The sequence below is a fragment of the Pholcus phalangioides genome, unplaced genomic scaffold (assembly GCF_987345545.1).
Source record: "Pholcus phalangioides strain wild (caught in Gottingen) unplaced genomic scaffold, Ppha-v1.0 ptg000004l_1, whole genome shotgun sequence".
Taxonomy (NCBI): Eukaryota; Metazoa; Arthropoda; class Arachnida; order Araneae; family Pholcidae; genus Pholcus; species Pholcus phalangioides.
In genome coordinates, this window is record NW_028301597.1 from 31,330,594 (window position 1) to 31,350,484 (window position 19,891).

A 19,891-nucleotide genomic window follows, 5' to 3' on the forward strand; every position below is an offset into this window, starting at 1 on the left:
GCTGTTGACATGCGCCGGAAAAAAAAAAAACCCTGGATCGATCTGGCTCATTAGTTTGGACAGAATGGCTTAGATTAAGGGTGTGACACTGCATAACCTTTATAGTCCGTAGGCCAGATATGTGGTATTTCTGCCGCTCGCGGGCCAGTAACTTCTTTATATGTGTTTATACGTGTCTATTGGAGGCGACCACTAATAGACAGCGCCTTCATTTCCAACCCATCTCAATAATGACAGCAAATTGCAATATAGCGATATGGCCAGAGTTGGTGTTTCGTGAAGTAGTAACTTCTATATAAAGAGTGACTATATAACCACAGTATTTTACTGGATATCCTCGTGATTCTGTGGCCGTGCCAAAGCTTAGTTGAATTTTCGGAAATGAAGAATGAAGATTGTTTTCATTTCTGATACGTTATATTAGGATATATAATCATTATATTAAGACATATGTTTTTTTTTCTAATTGCATTTAGACTAGCAGTACCCATCATTTTCCACGACTGGTGATTTTTCAGCAGTTTTAGTGATAGTTGGCAACTTTATTGGCTTTTCAGATTTTTTTTTTTCGGCTGTAACTGGCGACTTCACTTGCCTTTAATAATTTTTTCTTGCAACTGTAACTTCACTTGCCTTAGACCAGTGGTTCTCAAATTTTTGTCTCCCATTACCTTGGGCAGGTCAACGTCTATCCGCAGCTCCCCACAATAGTTTAACAAAGAAGGAGAACAATAGTCTTCAAAGCATCGAACAAGCTCATACGTAGCCACTCCTCCTGCAAAAAGGCCACTAATTCAGAACGTGTTTCTGGAGGTGGAAACCTACTGCGCAGTTTGGCCTCCAGAATACTCCACAAAGGTCAATTATATTAAGATCAGGGAACTGAGCGGGCCACACGAGATGATGCAGTTCATCATCGTGTTCATCAAGCCAGTCTCCGACAATTCCAGCAGTGTGAACGGGCGAATTATCTCCTTGGAACACAGGTCAAGAATCAGGGAACTAATATTGCACCATTGAATGAAGATGGCCGGCCAGAATGCTGACATAAACCGATGCTTTAACCCGCCCATCCAGGACAACAAGTGGGCCGATACCACGGTGAGACATCGCGCCCCACAGTATCACTGATCCCCCTCCATGCTTAACAGTAGAAAGGAGACAGTCAACATCATAGGCTTGTGCTGGTAAACGTAACACATCCGTTAATCTGGAATAATGTGAACGACGATTACTTGAACGACGTACTTGTACTTGTACTTGTAACGATTCGTCTGACCAGATGACATTCTCCCATTGTTTTTGTGTCCAATTCTTAATGGTGCAATATTAGTGCAATATGTTCGTTTCACCATGTTCGTCGTTTCAAGGCATTGCATAGTGTCACCAATGATTTTGGAATAGTCACTATACCTTGTATGTTTGCTGCATGCAGTTCACGGCGGATAGTTTTTGTCGATACACCTTCCTATAGATGTGTGTTCATCTCAGATGTTATCTAGGATGCTGTTGTCTTGTGCTTTCTGGCCACACAATCCTCTTCAAAACACTTCTGGGATCTATCAGCCATCTTCGGCTTTCGGCCACTGTTATGCTTGGTAAATGATGTCTTTCCCTGTTTGCTATAGGCTGTCATTACCATCGACACAGTACTTTTCCCGACACCAACAAGGGTGGCCGTTTTGATTACTGTGGCCCCGGTAAGATGGGCTTCAACAATCATACCTCTTTTGAAATCTGAAGCCATAACGACGTTTAAACGCCCTAATATACATCGCAACCGAACGCTATCACTGCTACGACTAGACTGATGTGTGCACAGCACATTATCGCCCACTAAGTGGAACTCTTTCACACTAGAAGGCGGGCGTATACGACAGGTTCCCTCGAGTGTTGTTTTTTTTGCACAGGGGTGCACATTATTTTGTCCAACCCCTGTAGATCGAGCGAAGTTTCCTGCAGACCGGAAGAAAGTTTTCATTGATTAACTATTGCTTAAGAGCAACATTGAGGATGGAAATCAGTGCCATCTATAGCTACAGAAAATAGCCACAGATAAAACACATCGCATTGATTTTCTGTAGGTAAATTGAGCCAAAATCTAACCAGGAAGAGTATGGAGCAATAAACTGTAAAGTTATATTAAATTGCATGATGGTGCTATGTAATCATGATCGTAAGTGCATGCATAAATATTCATGTTTCGCACTATTGCGTGCACACGTTTCTCGGTGCGCTTTCAAATAAATATCTGTCCTACCTCTGGGAAATGAACGGAAATAGATGCTACATCAGGCGGTGGAATGGTCGAGTTCGGGAATTTCCTAATAAATCAGCTTTTGTGGGGTATATCTGTAATATTATCTGAATTACTCGAATATCGAAGTTTCACTGCTGGATACAGTGCACGTCGCTTAATATGATCACATCGGTACTCGGGGTTTCTGATGATAAATGACATTGATAACTACAAGAACATTGATAACTACAAGAACATTGATAACTACATTAACTACAGTCGTAACTACTATCAAATGACATTGATAACTACATTGATAACTACTTATATATATCCGAAAAATCCCGGTAGTAAGATTGCGATGTGTCTCGTTCGAATAAACGGGATGAATAAAAACGTGATACAATTCCGTTTCTATTTGCCACAACTATTTTCAAATATTTAATTGTGACTTTTTTTCATATTTTAGAGAAGAGAGAGAGAGAGAGAGAGAGAGAGCGAACTGTTCAGACCTGTGTAAGGCCGGGATTACACTATAAAATTTTGATAAAAGTTTTTTTTATAAAATTGGAAAAATTCAACCGATAAGCGCATCGGTTGCATTCGTGCAAATACAACCGGTGATCTTATTGGTTGAATTTTTCGAGTTTTATCAAAGAGTTGTTACAAAACATTTATAGTGTAATCTCAGCCAAAGACAGAGATCACACTATAAAAGTTCCATGAAAGTTGTTTCACACATGGAATTTGAAAAATGCAACCAGTAAGATTATCGGTTGCATTTGCTCTAATGTAACCGATGCACTTAATAGTTTTTTTTTTCAAGTTTTGTAAAAGAATTTTATGAAACTTTTATAATATGTAATTCCGACCTAAGGCCGGTATTACACTATGAAAGTTTGTTACAAATTCTTTTATAAAACTTGAAAAATGTAACCAATAAGCACATTTGTTACATTTGAGCGAACTTCACTGATCCGCTTATTGGTCGAATTTTTCAAATTTTATAAACGAACTTTTATCAAACTTTTATAGTGTAATCCCGGTCTTAGATACAGATAATCATATTCAATAACTCGTATGTTCAATGATTGGAAATTACATAAGGCCAGCATTACACTGTAAAAGTTTTGTAAAAGATCTTTTTAACAAAACTAGAATAAAAAAAGCCAACAACACATACACGCACATCCCGGCATTTACCTGTGCAGTTAAATAGTAGTTGTAGTCTGTTTCTTGCATTGTATTTTATTGTCGCCATAGCAGAGAGATCTTGCTCGCATAGACATGATGTTGAAAAGGGCAAAAGTGCGTTAATTGCTCTCTTCATTAAATTAGGATACTCAGTTTCTCTCAGTTGGTCCAATTCTCACAGTCCAATCCAAAAAGTAGCAACCGATGCCTCACTCTTGGTGGACTTACCTTTGAGTGTGAAATCGGTGCAAAGATCAACAAAGTCATCTCGTTCGCAAGCAGTGAAATCTATTTTCTCCTGCTTAGTCAAATGGTGAGACAACTTAGTCGAGATTCTTTGTGTTAAGAGACGGAAAGTACATATCTATTGCATCTTGCTATCTTGATAAGTATTCACAAATGAGATCTTTCAACTTATATGAAGGTGTGTGATGCATAGGCGTACGCAGAATTTTCTCGGGGGGGGGGGGTTAATTTAATTTCCTCTCGGGGGGGGGGGGTTAAATTTTTTCCTGCAAAATAACACTGTAATCTCGACTTGGAACCCCAAAACCCCCCTTTGCGTACGCCAATGGTGTGATCTTACTCTCCGCTACTACTACGACGTTTTCGACAACTGGCTGATGCGAAGATAAATCCAAGAAAGAAAATTCAATTGGCCCTGCGGGGGAAATCGAACCCACGTCCTCTCACGTGCCGGGTGAGCGCACTAAACTACAAAGCCAACAAATCCTCTTTCCTTAGAGCTCGTATGCGCTATATATTTGGCTATATTTTTTTCTATGGTCATTGAATTCAATGGTGCAGAGGTAGAAGAACGTCGGGGGAATCGAGTGTCTATTTAGGCTTTTCGAGGCTCAAGATGTTCTCAGAAACGTTCTGTTTTAAGCCAATGTCAGGGTGGTCCCTTCTGATGAAAGCCCAACATATTGGCTTGGATTAATTTCAATTTTAAATTTCCAATTAATTTAAACTCAATTAATTTCAATTTGAAATGTTCAATTAATTTCAATTTGAAATGTTCAATTAATTTCAATTTGAAATGTTCAATTAATTTCAATTTGAAATGTTCAATTAATTTCAATTTGAAATGTTCAATTAATTTCAATTTGAAATGTTCAATTAATTTCAATTTTAAATGTTCAATTAATTTCAATTTTAAATGTTCAATTAATTTCAATTTGAAATGTTCAATTAATTTCAATTTGAAATGTTCAATTAATTTCAATTTGAAATCGATTTCATTTTTGAATTTTTCAATCTTCATATGGTGCTTTCACTTTTCATATAAATTGCTTTCAAATTCCAGTTTTTCTCATCATCAATTTTGTTTCAATTTTTCATATTTAAGCAATGAATTTTTACAACGTTTATGCACTACACTGTATATTGCAGCTGCCTATGGCACTGGTATTGGCGAGTCTCGACAAAAATTAATTAATTTTGCAAAATAATGTGTACACACAGTTTCTCTCTCTATATATACTATAATGTCAACAATTAAGATGATCATATGTCCCGTTTGTTAGACTACTCCATTTTTCTTTTGCACTAATTGCAAATGCTCACAATCGTGCATTTTTTTAATATTTTTAAAGAGAAAGAGAATAAATAAAATACAGGAAAGGAGAAAATTAATCTGCCCTTGCGGGGAATCGAACCCACATCCCCGGGTGAGTGCCCAAGATCACTGACTAAAAAGAGGATGTGGGTTCGATTCCCCGCAGGGGCAGATGGATTTTCTCTCTTTCCTAAATATATCTTCGAATCAACAAGCTGTTAAAAACCTTCGTATGGATAGCGGAGAGAGACATCATCCTCGAAAAAGAACTTGGTTCAACCTTAGCTGGGTAATATGCAAAAAGGGGAAAATAAAATCGACGAAAGAAATTGATTAAATAAACCGGGATCCCGATTACTATGAATGAATTTTCTTCCAAGTTATGGTATTGGTCCGTTCCGTAATTTGCGGATGTGATAACAATACTCGTATGTAGGGCTGGACAAATAAATCCCAGGCGCCAGGCCGCCATATTGACTAAAAAATTGATATTGGTGCCTAAAATTTTCTTTGTGTAGTTACTAAATTGTAGGTTGAGAGCAGCACACAATGTTTGGAATGTGTAGCAGCATAACTACCGACATGAAAGAGGGTCACTGTGTCATGAAAAAGTCAAAAGAAGCATTATTTTGGACCTTTTTATTCGGATAAAAAATTTTTTGGTGGCTAAAAAGCTGTTCTGGAGATTAGTTTTTTTTTTTTTTTTTGCGATTTCTCCTCCCCTACTCGTATGATAACATTACCCATGATTCTGATAAACGGCGTTGACTATATTTCAATCTCTATGGATTCGCTTTGGATCCTCGTGGAAGTCCCGCGACGTATTAGTGAGCCTGAATAAGATAGAGATTCATACTCGAGCTTAAAGACTAATTTTCATGCTCTTATTTTTGTTGGATAACAAAGAATGCTATATTATTCTATTTTTCTAGTTAAGATAACGTATTATTTCTGCTTTACAGGTCTGGATTGGATAAGTGCTTCTGGATCCTTCCTCCAGTTGAACTCCCATCTGAACTGAATATGTGAACCTTTCGATTAATTTTCATGTTGATCTTCATGAAGAATACATACGGAAAAGAAGTAATTTTTAGATCATAAATATCTAGAGAACTCCATTCAAAAATGTTATTCGATATTAACGATATTCGACTAGCCCCTGGTTCGTTGGAATCATGTTTCTTTTGAACCTCGGCGTACTACTTCTGTTTGCGACCTTATGGCACGTTGGTGTCAGCGTCGGTGAGTATCCCGATGAAAATGAGATGATAAAAGAAACCAGCGATATCAATAAGCGATGGCATCTTCGGACAACTAAGTCTCTAAATGCAGTTAGAGACCCTCACCAAAAGAGAAGAAATTATTTAAAGAACAAAATGCGTATCAAACGGGAAGCGATGGCTGACGAATCGGTTTTCGGGTACCTGAAATTAGAAGAAGATCCTTCGGAATCGAACCGCGAGCTCTTAGACCGTACGGCTCTGTTAGAGTCTTTGTTATCTTTGAAAAATTCTAGACGTCGAACCAACTGCAGCGGCAAAAACGAGACGACAGGATCCCAAGACGAAGGTTGCGATAATAACGACGGCGTCCTCGAGTCCTCCGGTTATTACGACCTTCGGAATCGGTGGGAGGATGGCAAGCAGTCCGCGGACATCATCGGGGATGCGTTCTGGCACGCGAGAATGGAGACGTGTCCGTCTCACTATTCTTGCTTGACTCCTGATTCTATCTTGAATTCTAAAGAGGATGACGAGTTCTCTCGTAGGAAAGATTGCCTATGCATGAAAGAATGCAAAGTTTATGGCAATTGCTGCTTGGATTATCCTATCGGAAAAATTCACAATAACACTATAAAGAGCAAGAGATGGTCCTGCACGACCGTGAATGACCACCAAGCGTATTATGTGATCTCGACGTGCCCGTCGAAGTGGACTAACGAGCACGTTACTAGTCAGTGTGAGGTGGAGGCATTTAATGCAACCGACAAGTTTCTGAAGATACCCGTAACGAGCAAGGACACCCTGTTGACTTATCGCAACGTGTTCTGCGCCGTGTGCAACAGAGACTTCAACGCGAGTTTTTGGCATGCGGAACTGCGATGTCCCGATAGGACAGAATCATCCGTCGCTCTGCAATCAGATATAAGTCGATGTTCAGTGCAGTTCAAAACTCCAAAACTTGTGCTTCAGTCGGGTAATGAAACCAGAGAAACATTACCAACAGTACCTTTGATAAGTTGCGATGCTGGTCTGGTTAGCGTCTGTGCAGCCGACTGGATGGCCACCCACGACAACAGGGAATACGCCCTAGAGGTGGCGACGAAATGCGCGCTGGTGTACGCTCCTGTGAACAAAATGAGCTTTTACGAGATGATCAAGTACAAGAACAAGTACTGCGCCATCTGCAACGGAGTCAGGGGAGAAGATCTGTTGTGTCCGTTATTAAAATCGGCACCGGAAATGCCAAGTGGAAAGAGCGCACTTCCGCTGTTGCTGGACATGGACTTCAGTCAAGGGGGGACGATTGTCGGCTCACAAGAACGTTGTCCACAAATGCACGTGTACGATCCCTGGCGTAAAGAATGTCGCAGTGTGATATGCTCAGCTGATCACGTGTTCACCGAGGGCCGCTGCGTTCCGACTCTGAGAGATGGGAACAAAGTCCTGAGAGCTGTTTTAGACGCAAACGAGTCATTTTCATCAAGTTGCGCAAAGGTATCATTCATCGAACAAGAAATTGAAATCTTCGAGAACGGAACGATCATTATTGTCAGCGATGGCACTTCACTAGAGCCCGGACAATACGAATATGCAGAAAACAGCACAATAACGGTTTGCTTACCTCCTGATCTGAACATCTATGTCGCCACCTTCACCAATGTTCAGGACTGGTTGACTATGGTTGGTATATGCGTTTCGGTAGTAGCACTGATCATAAAGATCGCGCTGAGTTTGTTTTCGAAAGAAAGAAAGAAAGTCTCGTCCAGGATAGTCTTGTTTCTCTCGATATCGCTTTCGACGGCGCAACTCTTGTTCATCCTCGGAATCTCTAGGACACAGCAGCCAGTACTCTGCAAAGTGATCGGCATCGTGATGCATTACTGCTTCTTATCCTCGTTCTTCTGGATGAATGTCTTGGCTTTCGATATCTGGAAAACCTTCGCCTCCAGCATGTCCATTCTCAAAGCCAAACTGGCCACCAAACAGCTTCTCTACTATTCGATTTACGGATGGCTGACGCCAGCCTCCATCGTATTATTGTCGGTGCTCACTAATTGGTTCATCCCGTACCCGATTCTGAAGCCTCAGTACGGTGTTGCCATCTGCTGGTTTTCGAACAAGATATCCCTCACCATATTCTTCGGGGTACCCCTGGCGATTCTTCTTCTTGCCAACGCGATATTCTTCGTAGTAACCGCAGTAGAGATCAGGCGAACGACTGTCACGGCGAAAGATGCCGTTGAGAAGAGCACCAAGAGGAAAGATCACGTTCAGTTTGGACTCTATTGCAAACTGGCCTGCATTATGGGTCTGACGTGGCTATTCGGGTTCGTGGCAGCCTACGCCGGCAGTTCAGTGCTCTGGTACCTATTCATAATCTTCAACAGCATACAGGGCGTATACGTGCTGGTAGCGTTCACCCACTTTCGAACTCCAGACTGGATGAAACCGGGAAAATTGATAAAGAAGACCCGGTACACTTCGTCTTCGAGATCTTCTCTGACAGCAACGTCGTCTCTGCCCAAATTTTGACATACGCAGAAGGTGAGGGTGCGAAAGACAAGTAGGCTTTGCTGTCTGGAGAACGTGGACGAAATCATTTATGAAAGAACTATTGTCATCGAGCATCCACTTGATGAAATTTGACTAGTGTGTTATAAGCATGATAAAAAATACTAGCAACGGAAAAGAAGCATCTTTTTAAGTGAGGAAGTGCAGTTTACGATACATTGCTGCGGTTCGGGCCAAAAACACTGCACGGAATTCGTGCATAAGTACAAAGGAAAACAAACAAAACAAAAGAACAAAGACATGGCTGATCATTCAGCATTGTCTCGAAACCAATTTTTGCAAATTTTTGAATGTATATAATCATGTGCGTTTTGTGCCTGTTCAAATTTTTCACTGAATTTTTAAAAATTAGTTAGATTTTGATAATTTTGAACAGTGATTCATATGACAGTTATGACGAGAAATATCAGTCTATTTCATAGAGAATTTCTAATCTTGAAGGAGTAAGACTCCTGAAATGAATATCCACGTAAATAAAAGGAAATCCGTTCGAGTATTGAGTCGGAGGGAAGGTTAAGTTCAAGACGGATGAAAATATATAACAGATGATGTGGCAGAATCAAACAAAGCAATCCATAAGGAAGCCAGTTTCCGCACATAACTGTACAGAATTACCGATTGCACACCATAGGCATCCAGGACTATACCCAACTTCTTGAGGTACAGACAGATCAGTACCAGTGAAGAAGGATTTTGGTCAGCCCGCTGCAAAGACACGTTGGCATGCTATATGAAGCTATCGAGAATGAAAGACCAAGCATGCTTTCGCGCGATGTGATTTTGTTGGACAACAGTGCTGGTTGTCATGACGTGAACATGAACGAACATGTCATGAGCAGGAGGCGTCTTAAGAGCATCGTGCCACCCCCCCCCCAGGCAAATCAATTTTTTGAGGCCCCCTTATTTTGACAAAAAATGATTTCTTACCAATTTGCATGTTCAATGTTGAAAATTTCATTATCACGAGGTCCCTCTGCACTTGAGGATGCCCAGGCGGGCCCACGTGTTAAGACGGCATTGGTCATGACCATATTACTGTCGCTACTAGGGGCGCCTATCCGTGAGTTAAGGGAAGCAACAATGTCAATATTTTTACAGACCGTCGCGCTACTTTGCGTGTGTAACTGAAGAGAAGCTCGTATATCCCGTAATACGTACTTGTCCGGATTGCCAGAGGACGATGGTTCGATTCCCGAAAGAGACAAGCAAACTTTTCTTTCTGAATTCGTCTCTCGGAAGTATTATCCAAAAAATCTTTTTCATGATGTGTTATGGGCTTAGTTTTGTCGCCTGGCAGTCGAGTGGTTACGGACTGCTTTGTGCAGGGCTGGGTTCGAATCCCGGTTCGAGCATGGATGTCTACTAAAAATTTTTTTGGACGGATCATGTTGATCCCTTGGGAATACGTGAGGAAATAAAAAAAAAAATCCCCCCCTTCTCTATTGTGAATGATTCAGCACGGAAAGGGTGGGTGGTTCTTGGTGTATCCCCCCCCCCCCCCGCCTCTGTAGTCTCGATTTGTCACAGTGTTACTACGGAGAAATTATTATCAATAGCTTCATATAACTTGACCAACGTGTCATTGCAACGGACCAATCCTGTTGTCAATCCTTATTCACAAATGGTGTTCGCCTTCTTGTCAAGAGATGGGATGCCTACTTTTTATTGTTACTTGTGACTTCTTTCAACGAGTAAATGTACGTTTTGGCTTCCTCATAGATTGCTTTGATTGATTTCGCCACGCCATAAGATATACCTTTTCAGCCAACTTAATACGTACATCCACTCGAACGGGCTTCATTTGACACATTACAATTATTTTACACCAGGATGAAGCAAATATGAAAAGATGAGTCACTTGGGATTTAACTTAATTTATGGTGAAAAATTGCATGTGCATTATTTGGCTGCGAAGATATTCAAAATTATACTTTGTATTTTATTCTCGTGATTATGATATCCTATAATGAATTACCTTATTAAGATATTAGCAAAGTTATATGTATGTGTATATAAATAGCCAAAATCTTTGGAGTCAAAATAAAAGAGGGATAAATCTCTTCTTGAGAAATTCTATACTGGGAAAATAATTGTCAACTTTCGCGAACTCGGATCGATTTCACTATTTTTAGACGAATATCGATGATATGTATATCTTTTATCGATATTGAGGAATAAGAAATAAATTATCAGCTTTTAAATTTTATTTTCAGTTCCACTCAAAACGAGCTTAAGTAGAACATATATACGACCTGTACAAGTAGTACACATACAGGGTGTCTTGTAAGTCTTAATTCGGCCTTTATCTCATCAACCGTTCGTCGTAGGGAATGACTAATTTTAAAAAATGCTCACACACAAAATGTGTTAAGGAATCACTCTGTACTAACAGCGAAAATACAGTGCGTCATAAAATTAAAAAAAAAATCTTCATTTTTATACGCCCCTCCTCTTCTGTCCTCTAACTTCCAATTAGAAAGTTATTGTCCTCTTTCTCCCGAGGACAAAAAAAAAAAAAAAAAAAAATTCACGTTTCTTAAGTGTGATATTCTCTGAGATATTTGAATTCAAAAATTGGGGAAAAGTTGGGAAATAACGGCCTGAACTAACGAACAACGCTTCTTTTCCTCATTTATGCTGTTCATTCCCAGCTTTTCTCCAATTTTTTAATTCAAATACCACAGCGAATATTGCACTTACAAAAATGGAATGTTTTTTGTTCACCTCAAGAGAGACAGGACATCAAACTTTCTAATTGGAAGTTAGAGGACAGAGGAGGGATCATATAAAAATGTAGATTTGCTATTTTACGATACACTATATTTTCATTCTCGAAACTGGTACAAAGTGATTCCTAAACACATTTTGAGTATTTTTTAGATTAATGCCATGCTTCGACGACGAACGTTTGATGAGGATAAAGGTCACATTAATACTTCAAGGACACCCTGTATACGACCTGTACTTAACGATATCGAGCTTAATCATGAAAAAAAAGATGATAAATTTTAAAAGTGAAAGTTACACGATAGTTTATATTTTGGCTTTCATGGAAATCATGTGTACGTATAAGTGTATTATATCAGTAAAGAGCTAATATAAATATATTTATTATAATTTGATTGTATAAAATGCATCTTATATTCTAGATATACATATATATATTGACATTGAATACCGACCGTGTATTAGGATATAGATGTATAAGAGATGTATGTTATGTTGTTCGTAGACTTTTTTGTTTGTAGCTCTTAGGACAACTATTGGTGCTATGTAACTATGGGAAACTGCTTTAAAAAAATATTTTTCTCAGACTATAAGAACTTCGAAACTTCCCGCAAAATTTACTAAAAATGTCGTATTCTCATCGATTATAATTTGTGGGGTCTGCATGTACCGACATATATTGGTACATGTAGACCCCACATGTAAACCCTTAAATTTAAATCGAAACTATTATTTTCGATTAAAATTTATGGCGACTGACTACGTGCGGAGTACTTTTTTTGAAAACTGTTATTTTCACAAAACAAGTACGGTTTGAATCAAAATACTGTATGAAAAATAAGGAAATCCAGTGAAATTTCTGAAATATCTATAGAACTTTTTGGAATATTCTAAATTATGTCCTCGAAAATTGGCTCATTTTCAGTACTTACTCCAAACATTGTACACTGAAAACCCACACTATTTATTTGAATAATTTTGATACTGTATGTTTCTATGACTGTTATCTGTGCAATGAATACAAAGTTTTATGATACATAAAATATTCTCTGAGATATGGCAGTTTTTTTCGTGAATTTTCACAAAAAAATTAAATTTTTTTTCTTTCAAGCAGCTGTAAAATATTAAATTCTAAAGATATCGTAGTTCGTTGCACAGCTAAAGTTATCTGGAACACTGTTGAATAATTTCATGAGAATATCTTGCATAGTTTTTGAGACATTAGGTTTTGTGTGGAACGAAGTAACGAAAAAAACGAATCTTCAAAAAATTGTTTGTTGCCTTCGAAACCAATTTTTCAGATGGTTTAAATCAGCCATAACTTTTTGCTCTTACTTATTGCATGTACAAGAATGAAACAGTCTTGGATTCTGTGTAAAACATTCTTTTCCAAGTGAATTTATAAAACCATTTTCGACAATTTTCGAAAAAATCGTCTTTTGAACGTAGTTGCCTTGTATAGGTATTAACATACTTTGCAGGGGAAAAAAAAAGAAATTTCGTCCGCATCGTCAACCTGTATATTCAAGTACTGACGTATATTGATCGAAGACAAGTAGATAATATTGGAGTTTTTCAGATCAAATTGAAACCGACGTGATTCGAGATGGCTAGACGTCTATTGCGATCGAAAAAAAGACACAGTTCGTCCTGAAATTCAATGTCAAGTGAATTTGCGTGGGAAGTCATCGTGTACTTGAAATAAGTGTACATATACTGTGTATATCAGAAAAATATTTTCCCTGGTTCAATTTCTTACGAGTTTGTATATGATTGTTTTAAGCGAAATATATATTTGTATATTTTTAAATACTTAATTCATTTTTTTAAAGAAATTATTTATATCCTTTTTCAAAACTAGTCAAAAATTTATTTTGGCTTTCATTGCTGGTATTTGGAACTGAAAAAATATATATTCATATTTTTTTGACAATACTGTACTGTTAAAATGCACAGAATACGTTCATTCTAAAATATGATATGGCAAACACACCGATGTAATGAAGTTTTCTTGCGATAAATTTTTCTTTTATGACTATTTTGTTGTTTATAACGAATGTTATAATAAAGTAGTTTTATGTAGAAAATACTGAAATAAATTTTCTAAACATTTGAGAAGTCTCACACCTATTAACATTTTCTATAAGTCCTCAAAAAGTATACTCTAGTATAACAATATCTCTGAATATATTATTTAACCAATTATTTATTTCAAATTTCGTACACATATTTTCGGTTTTATATGCCAGAAAAAAACACTAGCAGTATGTATTATATATCTCTAAAATGCAATGTTTTGCAAATTTTCAAACGACATTATCGGTACAACTACAACTACTTATTCGTTCACCCTCAATACACCTAGTGTGCATGATAAAATAGCATGAAATGAATGTAATTGAATAAAAATTAATTTAATACAAAAAAAAAACAGTTCAGTTCAGAAAATGAGGATAAAGATTTCATTGACTCAATCTTATTTGAAAATTAATTTTAAATTCAAATTTAAAAAGTTTAAAAATCAAATATTCTTTTTATAAATCGAATAGGGGGGGGGGGGTGACTGTTGTACTTTTTTGCATAGTAAACCTATAGTAACAGAAATAGTTTTAACAGGATCGCGTTCTAGCTGATGTTTCTGGAGTGATAGGGATTGACAATATGTTACCTCAGAACTGAATGTTGGTTCAGCTCTTGTTGTGAACCTGACACAAGTTTTGCAAGCAGGAACATTTTAGTAACAAAATTATGTATTTGTTTTTACTAGGACTGGTCCGATTAATCGGGTCGGTTAATCGATAAATTGTTAATCGCAGTTGAAAATTTTAGTTGAATTAATCGACTCGATCAATCCGATTAACGTTCGATTAAAATTTGAGTGAGTAAAAGTTAGTAATTTGACTTGATTTATTTTAACGAAACTGATTAAATGTCCTATATTATTGTACCAATATATAACATTTTCGATAAGTTGTCATATTAAGAAACATCTGAATCAATATTTTGATCAAATTTTCCGTTCCATTCAACGAACATTTGTGATAATTTCAGTTTCAAATTGAGTTGTTGAAAAAAGTTTCAAAAGGCACAAGACCAAAATTTATTGTCGCCACTGTGAACAGTAATTGTTCGTATTCTTGGAATTATCAATCCCTCTCTTCACAAACACCATTTGGGAGGAGTTTGAAGGAGAACAAGTAACAGTATGATATCAAAAGTAGTTTAAAAATAAGTTACTAACCTGAAATAATCGATTTAAAAAAAAAACAAATCACAAGATCCAAATCAAAAAATTCCAGGTTTTAACAAAATAAAAGCATAAGAGTATTAAAATGCTTCAACTGTGCAGTCTTAATTTCTTAGTCTGTTTCCCAAAGTGGGCAATATCGCCCTCTGGTGGGCGATGGAATGAATCGGGGGTGGGGCGAGTATAACATAGGATCCTATGGGTTCCCTTGAGTCGGAGGACGATGAGAGAAGAAGAATTTCTGAAGAAAGGGTGATGGAACAAAATATTTGGGAAACTGTAAGATCTATTCTTATACTTGTTTACATCTATCGAATAGGGGCATGAAATGAATAAATTACATAGTTATAGCATATTTATATTCGATTATTATAGCAAGAATATTCGATTAATCGATTAAATTTTTTTTGATTAACTAGTTAAAAATTTTAATCGATTCCCAGCCCTAGTTTTTACCATGCTTCTTCTCAAGCAAGTTTAATTATCTATATTTAGTAATTATAATATTATCTCTGATGAACCATATCAAGTGCTCAATCATACCAATACCACTTTGAATAAAGTTATTATTATTTTTTAAATGGCAGAACATTATGTACCTTGGAACAGTATAAGACTTGAAATTTTCTTAGTTTATCTTGGAACATATTCAACCTCCACACTAACTTTTAATTCTTCTTCTTGTGTGTTTGAATACAATCTATATACTTTTAAATTTTGATTCCATACTTCTCTCCAACGAAAATCCTAGCTACCCCCATTTCTTCTCTTCCATAAATACAGCTTTAGTTATTTCCTGGTCATAATTGTTAGAAAAAAACAAAACAAACAAAGTTTACTGTGTGGGATGCGTCCAACAAAAACTTTTACCAAGTGAATTTAATTGGGAGGAGAGGTGAGAGAATGTTTTATTATTCATCAGTGCCAGAGATACAGCAAATGTTGCCATCACGGATGTTGTATTTCCAATGCAATCACCTAGCACCAAAGAAACTGACAGAACTAAAGATTTAAAGACAATTTTTTTTCTACAACTAGAATAATTATTTATGTGCATTCCCTCTACATAAATGTTCCTACCTCCATTATCGTTACTTTTGTAAATATATATATATTAATAATTATATTTTGTGTCATTATTTTAATATTTTTATTTCAATATATGGTTTGTATTAAAAAAATACTCATGATATTATTTGTCCAATCATATTTGCATTTTTTTTCCTTTGTAATTTTACTCTTTTTCAAGGTACAACACCTAATGCAGTACCGTGGAACATTTCAGCCCTCTCTTATATCCATATCTCAGGGTTATAGTAGGACAGAAAGGTAATTCAAATATCAACCGATGTTTCGTGCACTGTGCAGATAGTGGCGTTGTTTTTGTATTTGTATTTGTATAAAAACGAATTTAGTGAAATTTTACGGTGAAAACTGACTTGCAACATTATTTTCAAACTTATTTCTCCAAGGCATAAAAGTTTCCCCTATTTATGAGTGGATTTCAAATATTTTGTCTCGTTTTATGTACTAAACAATTTCTTTTATGTTGAATTATTGTTGACAATTTTTATTCTGTTACATTAATGTAATGCTATTTTATCATGCCTGCAAGGTGTTAATAATGCATTTTCTTCATAATGTTTGGAAATTTTCAAAAATTAGAGATATGTAAAAACATTTTATCACAGCATATAGCATATAGGTTCAAAATATGTGTTCAAAAATTAAAATAAATCAATGATCAAGTATTATTTTTAATGATATTACTACTTGAACATAGTTTCTGAGGACCTTTGAAAATGTTAAAAGGTGTGAGACCCCTTTGAAAAAAAGTTGATGAGTATTTTTTTCTGGTTTTAATCGTTTTGAATGGTATTCATAATGAATGCCTTATTTTACGAAAATATTTATTTGTTCAACAAGAGTTAATGATTCATACAATATTCATGTCTTCACCGTGTAAAGATGCTTTTAAGAAAAGTGGATATTTTTTAATTTGATTTCAGAATGCATTAGAATGTGTTAATTACCCGAATCGATTGCGTTCGAAGAAATTCGGATGCTTAAAATTTGATTTTATTCAATAATATAACTGCCGTTCAGCATAAAATTAGTTATTGAATAACACAAGAGAAACTTAAGGTGTCGTTACGAATTATTATTGTTGGATTCAGAAAATTCCCAAACCCATTCGGTTTTTTAGGAATGCCAAATTAAATTCTCTGAGACTTTTCTGAGTGGGGTGGAAAATTCTCTCTGGATGTTTTTGACAATTACATATTTTATTCTGCTAATGGGTCTTTTATCATTTGAAAATAAGCATTTTGTAGAAAGAATAGAAGAAAAAAAAAATCTATTGAGAGATGTTCAGTTCGGTTATTATCGTAACTGTTGTAGTTCGAATACTTTTAAGGAGTGTTCAATATGCATGATAAAAAGTTAAATTTTATATATGGGAGGAATAGATGGTTAGTCTTTTGAATGTTATTCTTTTGCTGAAAACTTCGAGAAAAAAAAGCAAAGAAACAAAAAATAAATAAACTTCAAAAACCCCAATAAGTCCACAAAACTTTTGAAGTATTGATTGTGAATATTTTAGGTATTCGTAGTTTATGTTGGGAAATTTCGTTTGAGAATTTCCTTATCATTGTTATTTGAAGGGTTTTTGGTTTTTTAGACTGGAAAACCACCACTATAAACTATTATTATTATTTTCGGTATTTGTCAGATATTATAAGCTGTTTATACACGTAGTTCTCAACTTGGAGCCATATGGCCCAGTTGTGATATCTTAGGGGAGGGGGGAATCAAGTTTAAGGAGAGCCATTTCATTTGGTTGAAAGGGTCACATAGAGTTGTGGGGAGGGGGGGGGGGTTAAGAAACTAAGCTTTTAAGTGATGTGTGGTGGGGAAAACTACTTGAAGAACCCAGCAGCGCCGTTTACCATTTACCATGAGCCAAGGCCAACTTAACGAGGGAGCCTTACGGAAGCAGGGGGAGTAAATATATGATTATGCAAGGTATTATTTCCAGCTAAGTATTGGTCATCAGAAAATCACTTTGTCCGAGGCCAATGATATTGGGACGGCCCTGTATAGAGCCCCCGATAAGGAAGGACGCTCGCTGAACTCTAGCCAGGGCATCTGGAAACTGAACTTCTTTATATAAAATTATTGCTCACTTCAAATACAATGAAAAAATTACAATTATGCAGTAAGTAGAAAGAGTTTTGCTTCCAGATTCGGATCCTGGGGTCCTGGATAATACAAGGGGCCACGAGAAAATATATGCTCCAAAGTGGGTCAGAAGTGAAAAAAAAATTGAGAAATACTGTTTTGTAGTATAAGTTAATTTTTTATCTACTGTCCAGAATAAAATTAAATAGAGCCCCGAAATTAAATAAAGCCCCGAAATTAAATAAAGCCCCCTGAATTAAATAAAGCCCCGAAATTAAATAAAGCCCCGATCCAACCAATACGGTAGAAATCACTATTTAGTGATACGTCGAGATTGGGTTCGTTTCTCGAAGTCGAAGTGTTCAGGATTATAGTGCAGCATCGAGTCAACGAAGTTCATTACACTATTTATTACCCACATAGTAACCCTGATATATGCTTAAACTCAGACCAGCATGATGCGAATTCTTGAATGTAACTTTAATGAGATGATTCAATCAAGGCGCGATTAGGCCCTCGCGAGCACGAAATCGGGAAAAAGCATCGATCAATCTTGCGCATATCAGAGAGCAATGATTTGCTCGTGCGCACCGAGTCGAAGATACCTGATATACGAGGCTGTTACCCTTCAAACTATGTGTCAGGGTCTTAATTTCAAAGTTTTTTGGTAGATACACAAAACGTCATATACATAAAGAATGGTTATTTCATAACTGGTAAGGTATATGATTCGGTACAGGAAGCTTCCCTGACTTTCCCGCAAGGTTTCGAACCGCACATTCAAGAAAAATATTCTTACATCGAGATGTTCTGAGAGGATTTCGTCCCCTCGCTTCCAGAAGCGGATCGATTTCCACATGATATATGGGCGATTCTCACGCAATTGGACAAGAAATGGAACAAAAAAAAAAAATTATCAAAAACAAATGTCAACCAAAAAAATTCTTAGGGACACTTCTTTAACTGCTGGTAAACAAAATATGGTCAGCAGCGAAGTTTATTCAAACTTAATGGCAAAAAGAAATTCATCTACGTTCAACCACGTTGTAAGACAAATCCAACGTGACGTTTTGCCTATTACAAGACTTAACTTTATGTTTGATACTCGCAGCATGTTCTACTATTTTGGTAAATAATTTTCAACTTGGACAAGCACTGATACTCTGAATAATTTTGTTTGTCAATTAAATTTTGATTTGAGTTTGAACAAACCTTCTTTATGGTTACCTGATGCTAGGAGAAAGACATTTTTACATGTTTTGCAACGCTGATCAAAAACTAAGCATGTTGAAAAACCATGTGCTTTTCAGAAATAATAGAAGTCTCTAAACTAAAACAAGGTTAATTGAAAATAATGAGATATTTCTCACAAAAAAAGTAGCCAGGAATACATTCAACGAAAACACTCTCCTCTTTTTTTCCCGGAATAAATCTAATTTGTGAAGTGATTTACGATTCTAATTGATTTTAAATCAAGTTCGAGTGCTGGCTACATTCTTCTTAACCTTTCCAACACAAAATTGCATAGGTGACACATAACTGGTGTTGTAGAACTTGAACCAATGTTTCCAAAATGTCCCAAATTGGAGAAAAAAGCTGGGGAAAATGTTTATTTGGCTATAAACTATCGATAAAAAAACATTTAAATCGTGGAAAAGATGATATATGAAAGTATACTGGTCCTGAAAATATATGTTATTGAAAAGAAAAAAAATTTTGTTTCAAGATAGAAAAAGTTATCATTTTAAAATTTGAAATATGGGCAGGGGAACACCCAGGAGATAGACATTTCCTTAAGAAATTAAAATTTATTGTGAAATTTATAAAAAAAATTGAATTGACGAAATTATAAATAAAGTGGTGACTTGTTAAAAACATTAATTTAAATAGAAAGTGACAAAAAATATTCTGTGCTAAATAATTATATGAAACATAAAACGCTGGTGGCA

General features: G+C 36.3%; 1 protein-coding gene across 1 annotated transcript in view; it reads left to right on the plus strand.

Annotated features, from left to right (window-relative positions):
* Positions 1–9,648, plus strand: part of LOC149087095 (uncharacterized) — a 44,030-nt gene extending 34,382 nt beyond the window's left edge. Inside the window, exon 2 of the mRNA XM_089231343.1 lies at positions 5,957–9,648. Coding sequence (XP_089087469.1) covers positions 6,170–8,749 — 2,580 coding nt within the window. The 5' untranslated portion in view covers positions 5,957–6,169 and the 3' untranslated portion in view covers positions 8,750–9,648. The remainder of the gene's footprint in view (positions 1–5,956) is intronic.
* The last annotated feature ends 10,243 nt before the right edge of the window (positions 9,649–19,891 follow it).